This window comes from Oryctolagus cuniculus, chromosome 5 (assembly GCF_051225735.1).
Source record: "Oryctolagus cuniculus isolate XC-2025 breed Fujian yellow rabbit chromosome 5, ASM5122573v1, whole genome shotgun sequence".
Lineage (NCBI taxonomy): Eukaryota > Metazoa > Chordata > Mammalia > Lagomorpha > Leporidae > Oryctolagus > Oryctolagus cuniculus.
In genome coordinates this window covers 154,876,753-154,893,316 of record NC_142871.1, presented here as the reverse complement: position 1 = coordinate 154,893,316, position 16,564 = coordinate 154,876,753, and the positions used below count along the sequence as shown (strand labels likewise).

Below are 16,564 nucleotides of genomic sequence, written 5' to 3'. Positions count from 1 at the left end.
ACAACACCCTTTCATGATGAAAACTCTAAGCATATTGGCTATAGAGGGAATATTTCTCAATACAATCAAAGCAATCTATGAAAATCCCATGGTCAGCATCCTATTGAATGGGGAAAAGTTGGATGCATTTCCACTGAGATCTGATACCAGACAGGGATGCCCACTCTCACCAATGCTATTCAATATAGTACTGGAAGTTTTAGCCAGAGCCATTAGGCAAGAAATCAATCCAACATCTACAGACAACTCATATTTTTATCAAGGAGCTAAAACCAATTCCTGGAGCAAGGACAGTCTATTCAACACATGATGCTGGGGAAACTGAATCTCCACATGCAGAATCATGAGGCAAGACCCCTACCTATCACCTTACACAAAAATCCGCTTAACATGAATTAAAGACCTAAATCTATGACATGACACCATCAAATTATTAGAGAAAATTGGAGAAACCCTGCAATATATAGGTTCCAGCAAAGACTTCTTGGAAAAGACCTCAGAGACACAGGTAGTCAAAGCCAAAATTAACAATTGGATTACATCCAATTGAGAAGATTCTGTACTGCAAAAGAAACAATCAGGAAAGTGAAGAGGCAATTTAAAGAATGAGAGAAAATATCTGAAAATTATGCAACTGATAAAGGATTAATAACCAGAATATATAAAGAGATCAAGAAACTCCACAGCATCAAAACAAACAACCCACTTAAGAGATGGGCCAAGGACCTCAATAGACATTTTTTAAAGAGGAAATCCAAATGGCCAACAGGCACATGAAAAAATGATCAGGGTCACTAGCAATCAGGGAAATGCAAATCAAAACCACAATGAAGTTTCACCTCACCCCCGTTGAAATGGCTCACATACAGAAATCAACTAACAACAGATGCTGGCATGGATGTGGGGAAAGAGGGACACTAATCCACTGTTGCTGGGAATGCAAACTGGTCAAGCCACTATGGAAGTCAGTCTGGAGATTCCTCAGAAACCTGAATATAGCTTTACCATACAACCCAGCCATCCCACTCCTCCAAATTTACCCAAAGGAAATTAAATTGGCAAAGAGCTGTCTGCACCTTAATGTTTATTGTAGCTCAATTCACAATAGCTAAGAACTGGAATCAACCTAAATGCCCATCAACGGTAGACTGGATAAAGAAATTATGTGATATGTACTCTATAGAATACTATACAGCAGTAAAAAATGAAATCTGGTCATTTGCAACAAGATGGAGGAATCTGGAACACATCATGCTGAGTGAAATAAGCCAGTCCCAAAGGGACAAATATCATATGTTCTCCCTGATCGGTGACAACTAACTAGAACCAAAGAGGAAACCTGTTGAAGTGAAATGGACACTATGAGAAACAGTGAGTTGATCATCCCTTTTCCTGACTGTTGAGGAACAACTTACTATTTTATTTCTTTTAGTGTTTTTTGTTCTACTTAATACCATTGGTTGAACTCTTAGTTAACACAAATTTTTTTAAATTTAGCTGAGAAGTGATCCTTGTTAAAAATAAGAGTGGGAATAAGAGAGGGAGGAGATATACAGTTCAGCACAATCAGTCTTGCCCCTAATGGTAGAGCTAGAAATGTGCCAGGGGATTCCAATTCAATCCCATCAAGGTGGCATGTGCTAATGCCATGTTACTTGTTAAAGTGATCAGTTTCAGTTCATAATTGATCAAAAAGATAGGATTAAGTGTCAAAGGGACTACATAAATAAGATCAGTGTCTGCAAATAAGAATTGATAGAATTAAAAAGGAGAGAATGATCCTACAATGGAAGCAGGATACACAGCAGATCATAGAACGGCCAATGCCCTAAACAGCACTCTGGCCTCAGAATCAGCCCTTAAGGCATTCAGATCTGGCTAAAAAGCCTGTGAGAGTTTTGCAGGCATGGAAAACCAAGACATTGTGGCAAAAAAAGACCTAAATGAAATATCTCTGTGAGTGAGATCCCAGCAGAAAGAACAGGCCATCAAAGAAGACAGTATCTTTCTCTGAAGGGAGGAGAGAACTTCCACTTTGATTATGGTCTTGTCTAAGTAAGATTGGAGTTGGCAAACTCAAGAGGCTTCCCTAGCCTTGGCAGCTCATAAAAAGAGCCTTGGGTGGTTACTGACGTCATAAATAAGAGTGTCAATTGTTAAATCAACAACGGGAGTCACTGTGTACCTACTCCCCATGTAGGACCTCTGCCCTTAATGTGTTGCACTATGAGAATTAATGGTAAAACTACTACTCAAACAGTTTTCTATACTTTCTATACTGTGTCTTGTGGGTGCAGTCTGTTCAAATTTTTACTTAGTATAAACTAAGTTGATCTTCTGTACATAAAGATAATTGAAAATGAATCATGATGAAGAATTGGATGGGAGAGTGTGTGAGAGATGGGATGGTTGCGGGTGGGAGGAAAGTTATGGGGGGAAAAGCTGCTGTAATTCAAAAGTTGTACTTTGGAAATTTATTAAATAAAAGTCATAATGAAAAACAGTAAAACTATTACCTAAGCAGTGCTCTATACTTTGTGTGTCTGTGTGTATATGGTCTGTTGAAATCTTTACTTAGTATATACTAAGTTGATCTTCTGCATATAAAGATAGTTGAAAATGAATTTCGACCTAGAGTGGGATGGGAGAGATAGTGGGAGATGGGATAGTTGCAGGTGGAAGGGAGGTTTTGGGGGGAGGGGCCGCTATAATTCAAAAGTTGCACTTTGGAAATTTATATTTATTAAATAAAAGTTGAAAGTAAAAAATAAAGAATAATGCATGATGAAGAAATAATTAACCATGAATCACCATCTGATCTGTCAAAATCATGACGTTGGTTATGAATGCAACATTCTGTCATTAAATATAAATGTCACACATAAGACCAGGCTGAGTAGGATATGAGGCAACATATAGTTCATTTGGATGTGATGTGTCAACACATTTATGAGACACAAATTGTATATGTCAGTAACTCAGGTTCCTGTGGTATCTGCTTCCAAGATTACTCCTCACTCAATCCACATGTATAGCTCCTGGGAAGTTCCCTAATGTATGGAAAGATCTCTATGACAGATTAACATAGTAGATAAAGTTCAAACTTGGCTAAATTGGAGTCTGCACAGAAATAGACTGTTTGAAGTTTGACTTTGCACTATTTTTTCCTTAAAAACCTATCATGAAATGTTCACTATTTGGGGCTGGTGCTATGGCACAGTAAGTAAAGACTCCAGCAATGACACAGGCATACCATATGGGCACCAGTTCAAGTCCCAGTTGCTCCACTTACAATCCAGCTCCTTGATAATGTGTTTGAGAGAGCAGCAGAGGATGGCCCAAGTTTTGGGCCCCTGAACCCATGTGGGAAAGCTGGAGGAAGCTCCTGGCTCCTGGCTTGGATCAGCTCAGCTCCCACAGTTGTTGCATCCATTTTGAGAGTGATCCAGTGGATCTCTCTCCATATCTTTTTCTCTTTCTCACTCTCTCTCTTTCTATAACTCTGACTTTCAAATAAATATTTTAAAAATGTTTAATATTTAAATATTTATTTTGAAAAATAATGAACATTCACAACCTACCAATCAGCTTAAGAAATAAAGTGTTATACCAACACAGTTAAATTAACATGTTAACCCTATCTAAGGAATGAATTTTGCTTATTTTTAATATCTTTATATTTTAGTACACAGTAACATATACATACGTAATAAAAAATAATGCTTTGGAGGTATTTAAAAGTGAAGTGAATGACACTATATTTTATGCATTCTCTTGCAACTTGTCTTTTCCAGCCCTTGTTAAGCAGAATAACTATCCATTAAAAATTACTGCAATCAGCCGGCGCCACAGCTCAATAAGCTAATCCTCTGCCTGCGGCGCTGGCACCCCGGGGTTCTAGTCCTGGTTGGGGCACCGGATTTTGTCCCGGTTGCTCCTCTTCCAGTCCAGCTCTCTGCTGTGGCCCGGGAGTGCAGTGGAGGATGGCCCAAGTCCTTGGGCCCTGCACCCCATGGGAGACCAGGAGAAGCACCTGGCTCCTGGCTTAGGATCAGAGCGGTGCGCCGGCCACAGCGTGTTGGCAGGAGCAGCCACTGGGGGGTGAACCAATGGAAAAGGAAGACCTTTTCCATTCTCTGTCTCCCTCTCATTGTCCTCTCTGCCTGTCAAAAAAAAATTACTACAATCACTGCTTCTGAAATGTACACAAAAATGCTCTTTTAAAGGCCTGTTTCTCATAGAGGCTCCTTCACTTTTTTGCCATTCTAGGGGGTTAAAATACTAATAATTATACTGATGTCAACCTAGTGCTACATCATAGCTCTGAGAGTTCATAGAGTAAGAGTATTTGACTCTAATCTTCAACAATAAACAGTTCTTTGTCCCTTTTTCATCACAAGGAAGAAACCCTAGAGAGTATTTCATTATGCACATGAAGATGAAACATAATTAAGATGAAATGTTACAAACTTTTGGGCATGGGAATAACGCATGTAACTGCAGGTCTGCTCGTCCAAGTCTGATAGAATCCCATAGGACATACAAAAACTGAACTCATCCCTATTAGTCAGTGTACCTAGCCAGCTTAATAATGAGATCCCAAAGGTTCTCCTTCATATTGAGAAAGAAGGGGATACTTTCAAGATATCCCCAACTACTTTCTAATTTTAAACAACAGATATTCTCTTTATCTGGGTGTATAAAGATTGTTTCTACTCATTCAGGGGGTTTGCTGAAGCAAATGTAACAGGTCTTCAATTTCTCAGAAAATAGTGAGGACCACTATCAGCAAGATAATCCACCGTGCTACCATCACTCCTCTCTCCCTCTCCAAAATATAAGTCCACAAGGGCAAATCACGCAATTATTCAGGGAATTGAGAAGCAAGCAATTTGTTTTCACTTAGAAAATGTGAAAGAGCTCCAGCTGTTGTGGCCAGTTGGGGAGTGGACCAGAGGATGGAAGACCTCTCTCTCTCTCTCTCTTTCTGTTCTCTCTTTCTGCCTCTCCTTCTCTCTCTGTGTAACTCTGAATTTCAAATAAATATTTTTTTAAAAGAAAGTATTAGAGAAAACTAGGGAAAACACTTCAGGACATTGGAATGGCCAAGAATTATATGAATCAGATCCCAAAATCACAAGAAATAAAAGCAAAAATAGACAAATGGGATTTCATACAAGTAAAGAGCCTTGTACAGCAAAGGAAGCAATCAATAGAGACGAGAAAAGCTACTGGGTGGGAGAGAATATTCACAGACTACATATCTAACAAGGGGTTAGTATCCAGAATATGTGAAGAATTCAACTCAATAGCAGATATTAGTAATAATTCCAGTGAAAAAAATGGACAGACAGAAGGAAAAATTCCCATGTTATGCAGGAGAGTGGAGAGATTATAGTTCTCAATAACTAACCATGTGTTATATTAACAAAAGAGGGAAGAAGCAACAAGCTTCCAAACTTGAAGTAATGTCAAAGAAGGGGCATTGTTAATTATGTTTTGATCAGTACATAATGTATTAATATATACTGAAATAACACACTGCAGCCCATAAATATGTGCAAGTATTGTTAATAATTTTTTTTTAATTCAAAACATTGGCAGTAGATCTAAACAGAAATTTCTCAAAGGAAAACATAGAAATCACCAACAAGAATATGAAAATTATTCAACATCACTAATCATCAAGGAAATGTAAATCAAAACAAAAATGAATATCATGTTACTCCAGTAAGACTGTCCATTTCAAAAAAAAAAAAACACAGAAGATAACAAGTATTGGAAAGGAAACAGGAAAATGGTGAATCTTTGCATGCTGTTGGCTGTAATGTAAATTTCTATAGTCAGTGTGGAAAACAGTGTGGAGGTTCCTCAGAAAAACAATAAAAATAGGGGGCCGACACTGGTGCAGTAGGTTAATTCTCCCATATTGGCGCCAGTTCTAGTCCTGGCTTCTACTCTTCCCATCCAGCTCTCTGCTGTGGCCTGGGAAAGCAGTAGAAGATAGCCCAAGTCCTTGGGCCCCTGCACCCACATGGGAGACCTGGAAGAAGCTCCTGGCTCCTGGCTTTAGAATGGCCCAGCGCTGGCCATTGCAGCCATTTGGGGAGTGAACCAGCGGATGGAAGACCTTTCTCTCTGTCTCTCCCTCTTACTATCTGTAACTTGACCTCTCAAATAAATAAATAAAATCTTTAAAAAAATTAAAAATAGAACTACCATATGAACCAGCAATCCTATGCCTGGATGTATATATAGGGGAAATGAAATCCATCTATTGAAAAGACGTCTACACTCTCATATTAATTACAGCACTGTTTACAATACCCAAGAAATGGAAACAATCTAAGTGTCCAATGATGAATGGGTACAGAAAATGTGATACATATACATAAGGGAACATCACTCAGAAATAAAAAGGATGAAATCTTATTTTTTGCAATAATGTGAATGGAACTGAAGGTCATTAGGTTAAATGAAATAAGCCAATCACAGACATACAAATATCATATGATCTCACTCATATGTGGAGTCTGAAAAATAAGTAGTCTCACAGAATTGTATAAACATAATGGCAGTTACCAAGTGGTTGGAAGGGAAGTGAGAAGTAGAGTTCAAGAAAGGCTGATTTACAGATCCTACGTTACAGGTGGGTAGAAGTGAGAGGTCTTGGCATTCTATTGCATAGTAGAGCATATGTGGATAACGTTAACATACTACATATTTAAAATTAGAAAATAGGATTTTGGATGTTTTCATTGCAAAGAAATGTTAGATGCTTGAAAGGATAAATATATTCACCTGGTTGAACCTTGTACAATGTACACAAGTACTGAAATATCACATGGGATCCTATAAGTATATATAGTTTTTATGTTCTGTTACAATGTTTTATAGAATATTATTTTTAAAATAAATATTTAAAAAGTAGCAGAGAGGGGAACTGGTATTTGGAAGAGAGAGAGAAAGAGGGAGGGAGAGAGAGAGAGAGAATCTGTGTGTACACCGATATATCCAGATACTATGGCCCTTGGTTGAGCAACAGAGGCAGCCTCACATGTTACAATTGATAAGATATTATGGGAAAATATCCCCAAACCAACTTTCCTTTCATTCTATAATTCTCATATGGTGACACCCATTGGTTGAGCCCAACCAGAAGTCAGATATCAAGGAAACCTCTTGATTCAGCTCCTAGGGGAACAACACAAAATAGAAACTATTAAACAAACAGTGTGGTATGCTGTTTTGTTTTTGCTGAGCTTCTGTACTTGAAAACAGTCACTCATGCTAAATGCCATATAATCAAATTGAAACTTTTAAGAAGCAAATAGATCCCCAAATATTTTAATATTTTTCTCTGAAAATGAGAGATTTCAGCCAGGATAACAAGGAAGTCTCCTCTGCTTTAAACCTTATCAAAAATTAAAAATCAACTTGAGTGACCTGATAATTAACCAATCATCTTTTTCTATTATTCTATTTCCTTGTCCTCAACTTACAGAACTCATTGTTCTGCCATTGCCCAGGGGATGTTCTCATTCTCTTTTGTAGAATGGAAGATGTTTTGATAGATGAATCATGAAAAAAAGCCAATTACATCTCTAACTAAATTCTTCTTAGTTTTGTTTTCCAACAAGATATACATATTTGGGAATGTACAAGAAGACTTCAAAAGTTTCATGGAAAATGCATACTACTAAAAGTTACTCAGAGATTTTAAAAATTGCACCAAAAATTTATTTTTTATTTCCATTTCCCATAAACTTTTACAAGTATCTTCCTACAATGAAGAAAAATACATACCCAAATGATTCATTTGGTTACTTTTAGAGAAAGAAGAGGGGTTATAACAGATGGGAGGCAGTTGTCAAAGGGAGATCTTTCCATTTGTACCAGCTATGTGACATATGAAAATTTGTTTTTCAAAATAATGTGTTTAGGGATACATATGAAAGATTTAAATCTTAAGTTTTCAATATTAATGTTTCTGCATATCTAAATAATCAGTGTGTGGAGTTAAAGAGAAAAAAAGGAAAGGGGAGATAGAGACAGAGACTGTCATTTCATATTTTTATTATAAAAAACTTTAAATATTTTATTCTTTAAAGTATCACTGAATCCTTTTCATTGGAAAGACCACTTTTTATTGCTGTTCTCCTTCTTTCCCTTTCCAGCTGATTTTGTTCCCTTTTCACTGTTACAACTAGAGATGAATAAATACTCAAAGAATTAATAAGATACTCAAAGAACTCTCGCATTCATTCCCCAAGATCACTTATTGAAAACATCTCTACTGTAATTGTATCCTATGTGGTTATTTGTTTATTAATTTTTAATTGTGTCCTATTTCACTGTTTAATGTGGTGGGAAGTTGAGCTAGTTTATTTTAAAACAAATATAACAATAGAAAAAGCTTGCTCCCATTTTCAATTCAATAGGAACTAATTGTACGTAAGAAACATTTCCACAGAGAGTTCTGTCCCAAGGAACTTTGTGTGCTAACTTGTCTGGGATATTAAATGAATGGTCTGTTTGAAACAATGCCCAAGAGGTCACAGAGATAGCATATAAAAAACATGCAAAGAATGTATTCCTTGTATTTTCTACTGCTGTCTTCCTAACCTATTCTTTTTCCCTCTCTTTGGCATCCTGTATTAACTAAAAACTAAGAAATCTGAAGCTAATTATTAATATGCACCTGTATAGTAGTTTCCCTATTCTTCCATGAAAGTTTGAAAAACTCAAATGCATTCCTCCATAATCATTTTCATTGAAGGATTTCCATCAAATAAGGTAAGTATAAGCTACTAAGCCTTAAAGTCAGGCATTCTCTGAAAAGGTTAGAATATGCATAAATCATAGTGACTAATATATATATATGAAAGCCATTTAACAACCTGTTTCAGGAAGCCTATGTAAATATCTAATTAAGAATTCTAGGAACTAGATTTGCTCGTGTAATTAATTTTTTTCTGTCTCTCACTTAAACTAAAAAGTCTACATTTCAATAAACAGTACATCTAACAGCTAACAAGTACTTGAATTAAGAATGAAGACTTCACCTTATCATGAATATATCACATGAATCATTTTTAATATGTGACCAAAATTTCATATGTTTCAAACAGGTGCTTTGGTATCAGGTAAAAATAAATTTCATTGCTTCTTATGATCTTTTACTGTATATAAACCTGTGGATTTTTTTCAATTTTAGCTCCTCCGCATAAAGATCATACAGTATTTGTCTTTCCGTTTCCAGCTTATTTCACTCAACATGATGTCCTCCAGTTGCATCCATTTTGATGCAAATGGTAGAATTTCATTCTTTTATTGGTGAGTAATATTGCCTGCTTATGTCAGTATTTTTTTTCTTTTCTTTTTTTTTAAACTTTTATTTAATGAATATAAATTTCCAAAGTACAGCTTATGGATTACAATGGCTTCTCCCCATAACGTCCCTCCCACCTGCAACCCTCCCCTTTCCCAATCCCTCTCCCCTTCCATTCACATCAAGATTCTGAGCACCAAAAAGGGGAAATATGACAATATTTTTACAAATACAGTTTTGTCACACTTTGTTATGTAACTTTGTCAAACCAATAGTTAATGAATTTTATACTACTATAATTTTAGTGATCTATGATTATTTTAAAACTAAATGAGTGAAATGGCCATCTTTTCATTTGATTATTATTTATAGCCCATGCCTATAGTCCCACTGAACTAGGGTTTTTTTACTTATTGAACTCTTGATTTAGTGGATCATTAACCCTTTGATTATAATGTAAACTTAAAGATGTGGTATCTTGAAAAACTAAAAAATAAAGAAACGAGAGGTAGAGAGAAAAGGAAGAAGGGAGGAAGGTAAATATCATTATATACTTAGAATTGTATCTTTTAACTCTATTTAATATGCTTTTTGTATCAATATCACATTAACATATGAATTGATGAAAACTGTGTTGTAGTAATTATGCATTTTCTATCATCCTCAGAATCTAATATATTAATAAAATCCTTAAAAAGTTTGAGTTACATTAATATAAACAAACCAATGCATGTTGTAAAAATAAAAAATGAATAAGATCACTAGAAAGAAAATGTGAATTTACATATAAAGTATCTACAAGAATAGAGTCTTGTACTTTACTAATGTAACCTTAAGTTTTATGGATAAATAGATCCCTGTGTAGTGAAATTGAAATTGAAATTGCAGAAAGTAAAAGATCCATCAGCTAATAATAAATATGAAAATGACACAAAAAGAATTAGAGATCTAGTGATAGAATTATATAGCTTAAATATGCAGCAATGGTAAATCATGCTGATTAAGCTAACCTTCTTTGGTGTCCCCAGGAGAAAAATTCAGAAAAACAAAGTTCTGTGGTAATCATCATTCACAAATAAAGAGACTCAAGAATGTGAATAATATGCACAAATTTCAAAATAATATAAATTTAAAAGAATACTGAAGTAATTACTGTCATTAGAGTTAGATATAATTATGGAAGAATTCATGAAAGATGAAGCCTAAGATTAGTTCATAAAAGGTTGAATATGGTACATTGTAGAAAAAAATAAAATGTAAACAAAACAATGAACAGACAAAAGGACCTTACCATGGGTAGAATGAAATTATTAGAATGCTTATTTGGGAAACTAAATTACTTCACACCATACACATTTTATGTCACATGAAAAATATATATAGAATTTCCACCTAAAAATAATTTAAGCCAAGATATATTCTTAAGTTTGCAGTGCTCATATAACATCTGGAAAAATATCAAGCACAAATTAAGCATAGTTCCCTATGTGATAGTTCCCATACTTACTCAGGAAACACCTCTAGGATACAGGTGCTTTCTTCAGAATCTTAAAACTATGAATTTATATCCTTGATATTAATTGTTTTTCCTAGTAATTGAAACAGTAAGGCACTAGAACAAAAACTTGACACATAGATTGATGGAACAGAACCAAGAAACCAAAAGTTAATCCACATATATACAGCCAACTAATTTTGTTTTGACAGTCAGAGTTAGACAGTGAGAGAGAGAGAGAGAGAGAGAGAAAGGTCTTCCTTTTTCTGTTGGTTCACCCCCCAAATGGCTGCCATGGATGGTGCTCTGCGCTGATCTGAAGCCAGGAGCTAGATGCTTCCTCCTGGTCTCCCATGTGGGTGCAGGGCCCAAGCACTTGGGCCATCCTCCACTGCCTTCCTGGATCACAGCAGAGAGCTGGACTGGAAGAGGAGCAACCGGGACAGAATCCAGAGCCCCAGCTAGGACTAGAACCCTGAGTGCCAGCACCGCAGGTGGAGGATTAGCCAAGTGAGCCGCAGCGCCAGCCCATAATATGTACTTTCCATAAAACTTTTAAAAGACTCCTCACATGCTTGCTAATTGACGGCATAGTGGGGTCTAAAATCCACAAATCCTGAATTTCAATATGCTCAAGCAGTATACCATAATCTTTCTTTTTCTATTTTTATAGTTCAGTGTTTAAGTGATATTTCAAATGCAAGATATTAGATCCATACAATGTTGAGTGATGATCCCCAAATTCTCACCTTGTCCCTCTTCTGCAACATTCATCTCCACCTTCTTCAAGGCAGAGTTAGACAGTGAGAGAGAGACAGAGAGAAAGGTCTTCCTTCCATTGGTTACCCCCCAAATGGCTGCTACAGAGAGCTGGACTGGAAGAGGAGCAGCCGGGACAGAATCCAGTGCCCCAACCAGGACTAGAACCCGGGGTGCTGGCACCGCAGGCAGAGGATTAGCCAAGTAAGCCATGGCCCCAGCCCAGCCAACTAATTTTTGACAGAGATGCCAATAACATAAATTAGAAAGAATAATAATAAGCCAGACACAGAAAGACAAATACCATGTGTTTCCTCTCATATGTGGAAGCTAAAGATAAGTCCTAGGTCAGTATTGTGGTGCAGCATCATAACCTGCATGCCATATCAGATCTCTGTGTCAAGTCTTAGCTGCTCCGATTCCAATCCAGCTTCCTGATATTGCACCTGGGAAGGCACCAGAAGATTGCCCAAGTACTTGGGTCTCTGCCACCCTTATGGGAGGCTCAGCTGTATATCCTGGCTCCTGGACTTGGCCTGGCCAGAACTGAAATATTAAGCACCAGAATGGTGCTTCCTGCAGGCTGGGAAGAGTAAAAAGGGTAGAGAGAGTTTGGATGACGGGTAAGAAAATCATAGTTTGAAGGAACATGTTCTTAGTGTTCCACAGCATTTGGGGGAGACTATAGTTCACAATAACCTAACATAGATTTTATGAACACACAGAAGAAAGAAACTCCAAACCTCCAATCACAAAGCAATATCAAGGAAAGGGAAATGTTGATTATACTAATGTCCTGGAATGTCATCATGCAGCTCATAAATTTGTACAATTACTGTTTTTTTTTTTTTTGACAGGCAGAGTGGATAGTGAGAGAGAGAGACAGAGAGAAAGGTCTTCCTCTTGCCAGTGGTTCACCCTCCAATGGCCGCTGTGGCCAGCACGCTACGGCCGACGCATCGTGCTGATCCAAAGGCAGGAGCCAGGTGCTTCTCCTGGTCTCCCATGGGGTGCAGGGCCCAAGGACTTGGGCCATCCTCCACTGCACTCCCTGGCCACAGCAGAGAGCTGACCTGGAAGAGGGGCAACTGGGACAGAATCCAGCGCCCTGACCGGGACTAGAACCCAGTGTGCCAGCGCCGCTAGGTGGAGGATTAGCCTATTGAGCCACGGCGCCAGCCTACAATTACTGTTAGTTTAAAATTGGGTGTGGTTACTAATTGATTTCATGAGTATAAAAATTTTTGGAGTATTTGGTACACAAGGCTCATTAGAAAATGATTGTAATTATTACTGTTTTATTATGGCTATTGCACACTTTACCTAAAATAGCATTTAACTAAAGGGTAACATTCATTCTGTGCTCCAAGCAACTTGTGTGACACCTCCCAAAATGACCTTGAGGATTTCATGAAAAAGATAATGAGAGAATTGTGCTTTTTAGCATTAATAATGAACTATGTCACCACTAAACCACACAACAGATGGTAGAGTAACTCAAAATTTTGTCCCTGGGTACCATCTTAACCTCCCATCTCAATATTCCCAACCTAACATGGGACTGTGGATTTCACAAAACATACTTCATAATGGAAGATAATTCAAATAAAATCCTTCATTATCTAATTTATCTGTGTAGAAATACAGCTTTACTTATGTACTTGACTTTGTGATTTTTAATGTGACTTCTAAGTTAAAAAAAAAAAAAAGGAACATGTGCTGAAATGCAAAATGAACTTTGGACTTGAATCAAGATTTTTATTTTTCATCTTATAGCATTTACCTGGAATTTAACAGTGTATTTATAGCTCTATATAAACAGTGAGTCACTGAAACTGTCCAAACTCTTATGTTAAAACAAGATGAGGGGCCAGCAATGTGGTACAGTGGACTAAGCCATGGCCTGCTATGCTGGTATCCCCTATACCATATGGGCACTGGTTAGAGTCCCAGCTGCTCTATTTCTAACCCAGCTCCCTGCTAATGTGCTTGGGAAGGCAGAAAAGATGGCACAAATGCTTGGGTCCCTATACCCCACATGGGAGACCCAGAAGAAGCTTCTGGCTCCTGGCTTCAGCCTGGCACAGCCTTGATCATTTAAGCCATTTGAGATTTGAGGCGTGAACCAACAGATGGAAGAAATCTGTGTGTGATTCCTTCTCACTATATATAACTTTGACTTTCAAGTAAATAAATAGATCTTTTAAATAAATAAATAAAACAAGGTGATGAGATCTCTCAATAAATTGAAATTTCTACAAGATGAATAAGTTAACTAAATTTTTACATGAAGCATCAAATACCCAAGTTTGAAGTAAATAGTTGTATAAGAAAAAAGGCACACACAAACTCAAATTCCAGAACATGGTTAAACTTATGTCATTTTAGCTTAACTCTCAGTGTTTACATAGGGAAACTGATGTTGAAAATGTTTTATTGTCTTATTCAGTTATAAATAGCTAAAATAGATCTGTTTAAATCTCAGATCTTCTCACTTCCTATGGAGATTTTATGATTATTACACTGACTACTTGGGGTTGCAAAAGGGTAGCTTGCTAATTATTGTTCCAGGCTTTCGGCTCCTTTTACATCAGTTCTTCCGCCCTTGTTGGCACGGCACCAATGCCTCATTCCAGGGTTACTAAATATGAACCCTTTGAGTCCAGGTCCACAAGACATCATCTGCATTACACACTTGCAGATAGAAACTACTAAACTCCATTTTAACAGGCTCCTCAGTTGACTTTTATGCCAACAAATTTTGAAAGCAGTTGATTTGGGGTTTCCAAACAGAAGCTCTTGTTATTTTTTTCATTTAGTCCTCATCAAATTCAAGGCAATAGTTACTGCCATCTTTGTTATACAGAGGAAGAAAATCAACTTCAGAATGGTTAGCCTATTTTTTTTCAAGGCAACTGCCTTTAATTTGTAGTGTCTTGAAGGGAAACTTGATCATCTGGTGCCAGATTGCTTATTTCTCCCACAAGTTACTGTACAGCATCCTCTAAGAGTGAATGATCAATGTATAATTATGCTTTATCATTTCTACTTTCTTCCACTTCCCAAATATAGGTGAAGTAAACAGGATAATGGCACTGATTAATGAAAGCCACCCTGAAGAGTTCATTCTTCTTGGCTTTGCTGACCGACCTTGGCTGGAGCTGCCTCTCTTCATTGTTCTCCTCATAACATACCCCATGGCCCTGCTGGGAAACATCGCCATCATTCTGGTGTCCAAATTAGATCCCCATCTCCACAGCCCCATGTATTTCTTCCTCACCAACCTCTCCTTTCTGGACATGTGTTACACCACAAGCATTGTCCCTCAGATGCTGTTTAACCTAGGAAGCTCCAAGAAGACCATCAGCTACATGGGGTGTGCAATTCAGCTTTATTTGTTCCATGTAATGGGCGGTACAGAAAGCTTGCTCCTGGTTCTTATGTCCTTTGACCGCTATGTGGCCATCTGTAGACCTCTGCACTACACTCTCATGATGAATAAATGCATCTGTGTCCTATTAGTATCCACTGTATGGCTGGGTGGAATTATATTTGCTACCCCAGAGGCTACTCTTACATTACAGTTGCCACTGTGTGGCATCAATACACTGGATCACTTGTTGTGTGAGATTCCGGTTCTGATAAAAACTGCCTGTGGAGAAAAGAGTACTAATGAGCTCACACTCTCTGTGGTGTGCATTTTTATGGTAGCTGTCCCTTTATGTTTAATTCTTGCTTCCTATATCAGTATCGGACATGCTGTATTTAAGATTAAATCTTCTGAAGGAAGAAAAAAAGCCTTTGGGACATGTTCCTCTCATCTCATTGTGGTTTTATTATTTTATGGTCCAGCAATAATCATGTACCTTCAACCTCCTTCCTCATTCTCAAGGGACCAGCCCAAGTTCATGGCTCTCTTCTATGGAGTGATGACTCCTACACTCAACCCTTTTATCTACACTCTGAGGAATAAGGATGTAAAGGATGCATTAGGCAAACTGGTGAGGAGAATGCTCAATTTCAAGTGAAATATATTATTTAAGGGTTAGAGTCTATTTATGTGGTTTCTCTGATAATTCAGTCTTGTCTCATAATCAAAGACATGTTCTTTTTGTTAAACATGCATGTTTCTAACATTTCTGTAGTCAAGTTAGGCAAGAATGATATCCAACTAATATTCACCAGTACGGTCACTCTGCTGTGTAAATACATTAAATGAGTTTATTTCTAATTATTAAATGCTGAGATAGCAACTGTATTAAGTAGTAAACACTAAAATAATATGAATCATAATTTTATTGTTTTAAGCTAATCATCGTAAACTAGAATCAACAGGTATCTTCTCAGTGTCACCTGAGAAATTGAACGATTCTTCATGTTTGGCCCCACAACTCAGTGGGCAACATTGCTTTAACTGCAATGGCACTCTGCTTTAGATGCATCGTGAGTTTACCAACTTCTGTTCTTGTAGATACTATCACCTCTTTAAAACTGCAAGATTGTAAAGCTTGTTTAATGACTATGTGAATAGTATTTTATATTCTAATTTAAAGTTATGATTAAATACTAACATGGATCAAACGAAGAAAGAAAAAGAATGGATTTTTTTACATTTCATTTAAATATCATAAGAATAAATCAGAATCAGAACAAGGAATTTATGTTAATAAGAAATTACAATCTAGTAACATTTTTGTACATACATTAGAACAACCAAGAATACCTGTTGGTCCTAGAACCAGCTCCCCACAGATACCGAGAGACTCTGCTGGAGAGAGAGAAATGATTAATGTCATTGTTGCTGTCTTTTATCAAACAGAATAAAATTTATATAATTTTTGGGGAAATTCTCCCAATAAACAACTTTAGTATTTCAAATGACAAACCATCATGTAAAAGTACAGACTAAATGTTCTTGGTGTTACTATTATCTGTGCAACACTTACTTTTAGATTAATAATGTTGGCACTGATTACTTG

General features: G+C 37.0%; 1 protein-coding gene across 4 annotated transcripts in view; it reads left to right on the top strand.

The window, feature by feature from the left end:
- The window catches only part of LOC108177318 (olfactory receptor 2B11-like), a 34,002-nt gene extending 18,389 nt beyond the window's left edge, over positions 1-15,613 (top strand). For 2 of the 4 annotated variants that reach the window (XM_089334420.1, XM_089334418.1), the window contains exons 2-3: positions 9,263-9,336; positions 14,658-15,613. In XM_089334420.1, the coding sequence (XP_089190546.1) occupies positions 9,306-9,336; positions 14,658-15,613 (987 nt within the window). In that variant the 5' untranslated portion in view covers positions 9,263-9,305. Of the gene's footprint in view, positions 1-9,217; positions 9,337-14,657 lie in introns of all 4 variants that reach the window. The other 2 variants (XM_089334419.1, XM_089334421.1) reach the window with 1 other exon arrangement.
- Positions 15,614-16,564: the final 951 nt, after the last annotated feature.